At 37.2% G+C, this 10,152-nt stretch overlaps 1 protein-coding gene across 3 annotated transcripts; it reads right to left on the bottom strand.

Annotated features, from left to right (window-relative positions):
* Positions 1-1,193: 1,193 nt before the first annotated feature.
* On the bottom strand, positions 1,194-9,560 carry LOC113760389. 3 transcript variants are annotated; one of them, XM_027302945.1, is made up of 16 exons: positions 9,142-9,560; positions 8,757-8,801; positions 8,291-8,664; positions 8,139-8,208; positions 7,612-8,004; positions 5,818-5,926; positions 5,660-5,701; positions 5,498-5,568; positions 4,337-4,413; positions 3,963-4,041; positions 3,334-3,723; positions 2,928-3,025; positions 2,633-2,706; positions 2,435-2,517; positions 1,757-2,046; positions 1,194-1,424 (listed from the first exon to the last, which is right to left on the bottom strand). In XM_027302945.1, the coding sequence occupies exons 1-15, from the start codon at positions 9,247-9,249 to the stop codon at positions 1,777-1,779; spliced, it is 2,283 nt and encodes a 760-aa protein (XP_027158746.1). In that variant the 5' UTR covers positions 9,250-9,560; the 3' UTR covers positions 1,194-1,424; positions 1,757-1,776. The 3 variants fall into 3 exon arrangements, with proteins under 3 accessions (XP_027158746.1, XP_027158748.1, XP_027158747.1); XM_027302947.1 differs by having other exon boundaries at positions 2,651-2,706; XM_027302946.1 differs by having other exon boundaries at positions 5,833-5,926.
* Positions 9,561-10,152: the final 592 nt, after the last annotated feature.

Genomic DNA, 10,152 nt, shown 5'->3' with positions numbered 1-10,152 from the left:
AATATTTTCTTCGACAGTAATACAACAAAACATATGAACTCAAGAAAAAAGTTTTCAATCGAAAGAAATAGACCCTTGATGGAAATGACAAGCAATGACAATAAACCACTTTTTAAATGTCACTTCAAAATGTTGAAAATAAGCAAAACTAGTTACTAAAGGATTATTATTATTCTAATTTCCCGGCCATCCACCTCGACAGTAGCTGACTGATAAGAAATGGCAAGTCAATGACCAACAAATCATAAATGAAGCAGAGGGTATGAGCAAATTATCTAAAGATATTTCAAAACAGTTAAAAAAAATGGATCGTGGTGCAACGTATATTTATGTTGAAAGACAACAACCAAACTCAAAGTAGAATTTGCCCAATGATATATTCAGTTGCAAAACGGGCTATTATACTCAAAGAGCAATATAGACACAACAAGAAGCATTATTATATTCTGCATAAAAAAAAAAAAATTTAAACTATAGACTACTTTCGGATTATGGTGTGAAAGCTGGAGATTACAGGTAATAAGCACCAGAACTTTTATAACCTACGATACACGCACACATGCAGAAGCATTTTCATTGAGATGGGGTTTAGATCATTAAAAAAAAAATGTTAAAAACCGTGACTACTTCCGAATAACACGGACATAAGCTAAATGATCCATTTGCTCCAAGTCTCGGCCTCACAGACTTCCTTTTGCGATCCATTTGCAAATGGTGCAAGCATTTCACTCCACCGTGAAGCTTCTGATTTCCAGAAAATTGAGGTAGGAGATCGAATTGTTTCAAGTTGTTTGACTTACTCTTCTTTTTTTTCTTTTTTCTTTTTTTTGTATAAGACTTTCCAGCAAATGCCGTGGTTTCTTGATCCTCAATTGTATGTATCCCAGCAATTGTTCGATGTCAGCTAGGCACAACAAACAATTACTCGGACCAGCCTTTTTAAAGGCCACGTTGCGAAATTCAGCTCACTTGGAACATTCATTTACAAATTACGTAATCGAGCGTTTCGCTCTAAGAACGCATCTTCCTACTCGTTAGGGCTTTAGGACAGTTTGGGATGAGAATTCACGAGTGGGAAAATCAATGAAAAGGAAATAAAAACAAAGGCACGAGTGCAACAGCAGCATAAGTACATCAAAAAGAAGTGAAAGAAAGGTTTCGTCTAGTTTTGAGCTTTACACATGAACCCAGAATATTTTTTATTTAGTTAAAAACATGTCCACGTCCTCTAACATTCTAGTGCGGAAACTACTAATTAGTGAACACTCAGAAAACAATAGTCAAAAAAAAAAAAAAAAAAAAAAACACAGCGCCTGCATAATTTCACTGGAGTATTGCAGAACAGTCAGAAACTTAGGGCAGAAAGTCAACTACATCTGTGTTACAGCCAAGCAACAATCCAGGTAATCTCTGTTACCAGCTTCCTGCAATCATATAAACGATGCCTTAATATCTATCCACTATGAATACAACCACGCAAATTCCACAAATACTTGAAGAACGAAGTCAAAAATAAAAAAAGAAGCCAGCGTCATCCCATGGATACGCATCACTCGACGCAAAGAAATGCTTTAGAAACCCACCCTCCAAATTTGTAGGCCTACAATGAGCATGTCCTAGACCAACATGGAACCGCAAAACACCTAAATTTACTAGGACTGCGACCTAAAAAGTAATCAACAAACCACCATAACATCCTAAACTAAAATACCTGAACTTACAAGTAGCAGGTTCTAAAGAACTTGTTTCACATTACCTTTCACATAGCACTCGATATCAGGCAGCATGTCTAATGACTGCTAATGCAACGGAGGCAAAACGCTTGCTGGCTGGAAATTTCTGCACGAGCGAATTGACGACTCCTCTCACAGCACCGCCTTGAACCTCCAATGCTTTTGGAAAGCCAGTACAATAGCTGGCTTTACTGTCTTTTGATGTCCAAAATGCACGAAAAGACTGGGCACCAGATGGCAAATTAAAGCACTCCCTTGGATATCGTGTGAAAAGAAAGTTCCTCATGTCATTGGGCCTACCACCACATGAACCCTTTCATCCGTCCGAATTAACGTGCAAAAGGCAAAATGACTCGAATCAGTTGGTTCCTTAATAGAGACATACTCAAAAGGGGCAAAATGATATATTTTACTGCTATTGAATGAGATTTGATGATCTCAAGAGATGAAACCACCACCATCCCCTTCCCCTCGACAGAATACATGAAGCATACATAGCCTACATGCAACTGTGCTGCCATGCCACAACTCAAAGGTGATAGATAATAAATTCAAATTCACACATGGATTCCCATAAAAACCTATGCCCAATTTACTTACACACATGGTGGTTCGGCAATATTGATGTACACATAAAAGTCATCAATACTTCTGACAGCAATATGCCACTTAAGAGAGGTGATCGTTCTAGTTTTCCTTACATGTGTCTCAACAAAACCACACGGAAACACATAAGACAGCCTTGTAAGGTGTTGCATTTGACATCCTCTTTCTGTAGCCATTTCTGCATACAGTGAAAAATTTAGACAATATGAGAAGCATCACATACTCCGGGCCTATAAACATGGTAGCGCAACATGGCAGCCTACTATTTGACTAGACTAAATAAATCAACATACCATCAACTGTTAACATACCGGAACTCGTGTGTGGATCTTGTAGTGCCTCATTCTGTTGTTCAACCTCCATCCAACTTTGAATACATGAATACAAATGTATGTTATCACAATTACGCATACTTACATCACATATGTATGTCTCAACTTTTCATTCATTCATAAACTCCAAAGGTCTTACAAAGTGTGCTATAAAAGAATTGATTATATTTAAATGCAATTGACCAATTTTACATAGATGAGGAATGAAGCAACAGGAGCAACCAAATCCTGAGTTCAAGGAACAGTAAGAACAGACCTGTCAACTGGATCATGCAGTTCAATGTCTTCTTTTAAGTTGAAACCAGCTTCTGATAGCAGCACGGAGACCTCTTTAATAACTCTTTCCTTTTGCACCTGAAAATAAACACCATATAAGGCAGTGTAAATGTAACAAACCAGAGAAGATGCAAATCTTTTTGGTTCAAGGGGAAACCCTATGCCTTGCAAGGGGAAAGGGGAAAGGGAAGACGCAAATTCTGATGCACTCAAACATAACTCAAGCACAACAAGTGCAAATCATCAACCAAAACATTAATTAAAAAAAAAAGAATAAAAACTTCAAGAACCTACACAAAAAACCAGTGCGAGTAGATGAGAATTTTACAGACATCTTAAAGCAAGCTAAACAAAACTAAAAGGATGAAATTAAAAAGCAAACCTACATTTCCTCTCTCTGACCAAAAGTATGTTTGAAGGGCAGCACCAGCCTTCTCAAAAATTTCTAGCAGCCCAAGAGCAGACATCATAACCAACTTCCTTTGTTTGCATAGCTTTTTCAGTTCTTCTTCTAGCTTTGTCTTTCTTCCAGTTAATCTGCACTCCAGATCAATTGCTTGGGCCAATTCACTATTGACGAACTGTAGAAATGTCATGGACCTATGAGATTTCTCGCCCCTAATCTGAAAGACAATTGGGCGCATGACCTTCTCCCTTGCCATCATTAGTATAATAGACAACTCAATCAGTTTACCCTCCTTGGCATAGCAGCAAGCAATCTCATTTATTTTCTCTGAGCTCTGTGCAAGTGAGCTAGCAATCCCCCAAGTTTCTTTCTGCCACAGGTGCAGTCAGTTTAACACAACTGATATTAAAATTAGCTCTTTCTCAATACATTGGTAAAAAAGTAACATGTCAAAAGCAGAATTAGCAGAAGAACATACCATTTTCAGAAGGAAAAGCATCATAACCAACTTAAATATGGATTTAACACAACTGATGCTAAAATTAGCTCTTTCTCAATACATTGGTAAAAAGGTAACATGTCAAAAGCAGAATTAGAAGAAGAACATACCATTTTCAAAAGGAAAAGCATCATAACCAACTTAAATATGGATTCGCTTGGTTTCCATTGCCATTCACTTGCAGCAGAACTAAGAAAAATGGGAAGAAAAAGTCAGACTGGACAAAATGCATGAATTCAAAAGAAAGCACAAGAAAGATCCACAGATGCACATGGCAAAGATACAAACCAGGGGACGGGAGGAGAAGGACACAAAATCCGTGTAACATCCCATCTAAAAGAGCCAAGAATTTTTTTGAAGGCCCCCACCAGGGGGTTTTTTTTTGTTTTTTTTGTTGGGGGGGGGGGGGTGTTGTCATAGTGTAGATTACATTCCAAGTGAGACTTAGCACTAAGAAAGCACTAAGGACATACATATTTCCTACCTTAACTTTTCAATTACAGTGCGCATCGGAAGTAGCTTCTGATGCTCGGGATCAGTTTCATCCCACCCAAAATTAGGCTGTTAAAGATGACAAGTTAAATTAGGTAAGCAATGAGATGGCAGAAAAAGCTGACAAATAATGAGGAGCCTATAACTACTTGGAGTACATGGATACATAAAATAATTTGCTCCAGGCAGATATTCGCATTAGCAAATCAGAACAAGAGCTTCTTGTTGATAAATTACAAGACTGAGCACAGGCCTAAACAAATAGATGACAGAGCAACCACCATTGCATTCAGAAGTAGACATTGGAAAAGCATCTAACACAACTTGATGACCATCACCTATATGTCTAAAGAACCTACAATTTGTCTAATATAAAGTTTATATACCAAAAACTGAGTTGTAATTCTAAAATGGGAAAGCTCCCGGTTGATCAAAGCCATCAACATAGTTTGCAACAAAAGACAAGCCTACCGGAAATACACACACATTGGAAGTTAAATTGAGTGCTTGTAAAACCACCACATATAATGCTTCAAAAGCCATGTTGCATGGACTCAGGCGAAGTGCTCAGATGACTCAAAAATCATCCTATGTGATATATGTGTGCATCCGCATATATGTGTTCAACTCATGCACATAGAGTTGTATAAACGACAATAAAAACTGAGCCCTCCCCCCTGATTTTCTCTTGGGTTCATTCCACCCGTGTCACCACCAACAGAGCTACTGTCCAGGAGAAGAGTCCACCATTCATAGTAAAAGAGAAGAGACCACCATTCATGGTAAAAGAGAACAGAAAGGAACACCACACATAATTTGTAATCCAAACTCTCCATCCTACCCTAGTATGATATGAAAACAGAACAATATTTGACAGGAAAAGCTCATTGACCATTTAAATTGAAGCCCAAAATGTTGATTATGAAATGACAAAATCTAATTAACTTTTAAAGGCAAACTTGAAGTGATGTTTTTCAACTCATAAAACAGAGGCTTACTGATATTTTTTCACCTCTTGACATGGTCAAATGCCAAAAAGCAAACCTAAATGTATTACGAAATAACCATTCAAAGCAAACATCTAGAACAGACTTCTTGTCAGTAAGCCACAAGAACAGATGTTCCCATGAGAACAGTTCATAAGTTACAATACCATTGTCTCGAAGGAATCTAGCTCTGGTATGCCAGACTGGGAATAACTGTGGAGTCCAGGTAGACGCTCCTCTGCATGGTTGGAAGCAGACATTGAAAATAATCTGTTAACCAATTGTGAAACAAGCAACATCAATTTATAAAGGAGGATCACGCAAAAAACCTGAAATAGGTTGCACTCTATCTGCTGGTAGATCCAACTTAACTTTTATGACCACGAAAGAAACCAAGAAACACAATTAAAGTGTCAGTATTGCTGATCAAGATGAAGCACCATCTAATAATCAGAAAAGAAAAGACGAAGAGTTAAGAGTTCAGGACATGAAATTGGCATACAGCTTGACATCAAAAGATAGGAAGTCTCTTGGCTGCTCAATTTAAAGTCTGACCATTCAAACACGCGTCCAATAGCATCAGGTGTTGAGGGATACTGCAGTCATCAGAATTTGATGCACTAATGACAAGCTACGATAGATTTGAATTTCAAAATAAAATTAAGAAATAAAAAAAAATCTATCCATACTATCAAAAGAGATTACACCCATGCATTTTGGACAAACATATGCCTGTGTCTGTAATAACATATATCCTTGTTTACATTGGTGTGACTTGCATCCTTCTGATATTCATGTTCGTAGGTACAAAGACAGACTAACATATATACAACTATGTAGATGTATTTATGCAATAACACCAAAAAAAAAAAAAATTTACCATCTACAATCTCACACCAGAAAAAATATAAAAGAACCAGTGACAGCTTTACACTTGACTTTGTGCTCGCCAAGTGCTAGTATTTGTGCCTTGTACACATTTTGCATGCTCATAGAGAAGGGGGGCAAAAATCTCTAGCATTCAACACTTTCTGCATAATACACGTTTTTCAAACACACAACCTGGAAAAACTCTAAGGTTGCGTGCATTGTCAACAAAATGAAACAAATTGATTTCCAGGAGCAAGTGGTACCAAGAAATCTCTTATCAGGATTAAGCTTCATTTAAAGTGTGTCCAGAACCAAAATATGCAACATGAAAAAGAAAAAAAGATGACAATTATTAATTATCATCAGACATGTACATCAGAAAACCAGTTACATGTCTTTCTCTCTCTTTCCCCCCCACCCCGCCCCAAAGAAACATTATCTCTTCTTTTCCCTTTTCCATCCTCTGTTCATGAAGGCTCCTTGCAAGGCTGAGGATTTTCGTCAATTGCCTGTTTAAATGTCAGTTGAATTGGAAAGACCAAGCATCACAGCAGAGGATGACACCACTAATGCAGAAGATGACTCATGAATCTTCTAACCACCCAAGCCCACTCTGTCTCCCCCAAAAAATATTACCTCCTCTTATTCCCTCTTCAATTCTCGTTTCATTAAGGCTCCCTCAAAGATTTGAGGATTTCACCAATTGCCTTTTCACATGACAGTTAAATAGGAAAGACCAAGCATCAGTGGAGAGGATGACAGGCCTAATGCAGAAGATGACTTTCAAATCTTCTAACCACATAAGCCCACAATATCCTGTGGTACAGCGCCTCCAATTAAACACCACTAAGAGAACAAATGACAGACCATTTCTTCTACCTTTTAACCTTTCAAACATTATCTGATTCTTCCATCCACTTCTATTTTCTTAGCTATTATGTGGAATTTCAGATTCCTTGAGTCTGTTATTCCTCAAGAGAAAGATGATTTCTCTTTGGTCCTAAATTTATGTTCATTTCTGCAAAAGTATGTTGCCCTTTAAAGCTCTCATTCGACAAGTTGCTGCTTTTGGGGTATAAGAGTAGATTCTCAAAGATGGAGCAAAGTACACCAGTGAAGGTCAGTTTTATGTGAAGTTATATGGTGTTTTTTCCTTTGAAATCTTAAGACCCTTCAAACTTTGAGAAATTTCATTTTTTCCTCCTTATTTTTTGTATGCATTGATACATTAAAATGACAAATAGAAAAGGTAAAGATAGATAAAAAAAAAAAAAACTATTGGCTTTCCTCTGAGAACAACAAAATTACTTGCAACAACTATTCAATCTCCTTCCCAAAATAACAAAAACATGATGTAGAAATTAATTGCCCAAGTGAAAATTAAAAGAGTTAAAATACTAGAGCAACATACAGTTTGACCTGTCCGTCTAACAGCCCGTCCGATCTCAGGCCCAGTCCTCTGAAAAATCTCAAGTAACAACAACGTAGACATCATTGATTTCTTCATTTCCCTGCACTGTGCCAAATTGTAGCTGCCAACCGCCACAACATTACGCAACTTGTTTTCAAGCATTACAATCTCATTGACAACAAATTGGCGTAAGGTCAACTGATCCACTGAGGAAACATCATTACTGGGCAAGTAAAGATTGTCAACCCTGATATGTTTTATATCTGTCGACACTATAAGCAACATGGCCAACTCTACTATTTTTGCTTCTGTTCCATAACGACAAATGATTTCAGAAACATTTGATTCAGACGTATTTTCTATCAGCAACCTCATAGTCTGGGTCGGCTCAATCTGCCACAAAATGGCAAAAATAAAATAAGGAAAAAGCAGTTCCTAATAAGACATAAGTAGCCATACTGTGTGAAACAAATTTGGACACTGTGATTTCATCAAAAACCATCACAAAGGGCAATAACATTCTTTACCATTCCCTCTCCAGTAAGCTCAAAAATCAACGAGTACGGTGATTGTTCTCGAGTCCAAAAAACCCTGTCCCTGCAGCAATTACATGAAATATAGCAATTAGCAATAACCTAGTAGCCAATTATAAAGGTTTGGATAATAATTGAAATTTGACCTTAATCCAAGAAGAGCACAATCTAAAGGCTGTAAACCGTCATCATCTTTTCCGTCGCAGTGCCAACCAGATTTTAGACAATACTTTGTTAATTTAGGAGATAATGACATTGCTGCCCAATGGAGTGGAGTCGTTCCAAGTTTATCTAAATTCAGCGTTACACCAGTCTCCCCTCCAAGCAATGCTTCTGTACAATTAAGTGCACAATACTGCAAGCAGTAATCTAAAACGAAATATGATAGTGGATGGCCTGCTTCGTCAAAATACTTGTGAGCTATATCAGATTGGCTCCTTAGTAGCTTCACAAACTCATGCTTCTTATCATCTTCAATGAAACGCTTAAGCTCCGTTTCGAATCGATTCCTCCAAGCTTCCTGATGACAAAGATTTCAATGAATGAAACACGTCAGTGCATGTCGTGAAGTGCATTTAATAAGCTAGCAAGTTACTGGATCAAAGTGAATACCAATTTTGGACAATAACTCTCTTCATCATCATAGGATTTATAACCCTGAAATCATATAGGAACCATTATAACAGACATGCTCAATAAGACAACTACCTCAACTACATACTCATGTCAGGAAAATAGAAAATTTCACCTCAGAAACACCAAACTCCCCCTCCCGAAACTGGAATGCCTTTTCCTTTTCCTTTTTTTTTTTTTTGGGTAAGTCATAATGGAATGCTTTTGTTTCTTCATCTTGAAACATAGTGGTACAAAGTTCTTTTTTTTTCCCCCTTTTTTTGTTAACACATTGGAAGTAGAATCCACTGGACAATATCGATGTAAGTAAAGTACAAACGAAAAAAAAAAATAAGAGGAGGAAGAAAGAAATATTAGAATTAACCTGCGTTCTAGGCCTACTTGTCTCCATCAAAACCCTCCTTAAACTGACTAAGCGGTCGAAGGAGAAGCAACCTCCGTCACTTATCACGGTAGCGGGGCAGTTGGCCATTGGGTTGCAGTGAAGTGGACATCGGCATTGGCCTAGTGGGCTTAAGTTGATTACTTAATGAAGCTTGTTAAAAGGCTTTTTACAGTTGGGTGGGCACTAAGATTGTGGGCTGTGGGATTTGAGGGGAAAGTAGTTGCGGAAATTAAAGGGAAGAACAGTAGTAGAAGAAAAGAGCGTAATACAAGATGGTTTGGAGGAGGAGAGAGTGGAGGCTGGGGTTAGTGTTAGCGGGGGCAAGAAGGAGGCGAGCCCGTCAACTGATTTAATCATCTGGCTATTCTGCTCTCAGTTCCTCCTCCTCCCAGCCTATATCATTTGGTTAGATAACAAAAAAACAGCACTGGAACTGTGGCTGGCGTTGTCCCTTTCCTATTTTAATGTAAGTAAACTAAAATTACCATTGCTAAAGCGTTAAACAAGAGAATTCTAATTGAGTAATTGAAACTGACAAAAAGTAAAAGATAAAATAGGCGTTAATTTTGTGCATGGATTCATGAATTTAGAGTCCTAATCACCTAGAAATGTCTGCAACTCAAGTTTATAATTTCCTACTAATAGCCTTTCCTAAATTGCTGTATTATTTCCCTTTCATCACCTTTGTATTTGGAGAAAATTAAGATTTGTAGGTCAAAATATAAGTTTTCAAAATCATCTTTTCTTTTCCAAAAAAAAAAAAAGAAAAAGAAAAGGAAAAAAGAAACAAAATAGTGAAAGGGTGAATTTATTAATTTAATAGTTTAACTTTGAATTTTTATTATTGACTGTTAGTTTTAATGAAAAAGTTAAAGGGTGACATTTTAACCTAAACTATGAGAAGGTTATATATGGATTTTTAAATCGTAAGGGATTATGTAGTAAAGTACTAAATCACTGAGATAAAAGATAATTTCAAAATTAACAAAT

This window comes from Coffea eugenioides, chromosome 2, assembly GCF_003713205.1.
Source record: "Coffea eugenioides isolate CCC68of chromosome 2, Ceug_1.0, whole genome shotgun sequence".
NCBI classification, from domain to species: domain Eukaryota; kingdom Viridiplantae; phylum Streptophyta; class Magnoliopsida; order Gentianales; family Rubiaceae; genus Coffea; species Coffea eugenioides.
This window is presented reverse-complemented; position numbering and strand designations above follow the sequence as displayed.

Excerpts from the sequence above, each read along its gene's own strand:
- LOC113760389 (XM_027302945.1), bottom strand. The coding sequence starts at position 9,249 with ATGGCCAACTGCCCCGCTACCGTGATAAGTGACGGAGGTTGCTTCTCC. Across the intron at positions 8,209-8,290 it reads TGTGCTCTTCTTGGATTAAG|GGACAGGGTTTTTTGGACTC; the intron begins GTCAAATTTCAA and ends TAATTGCTGCAG. Across the intron at positions 3,724-3,962 it reads TGCTTTTCCTTTTGAAAATG|AAAGAAACTTGGGGGATTGC; the intron begins GTATGTTCTTCT and ends CACCTGTGGCAG.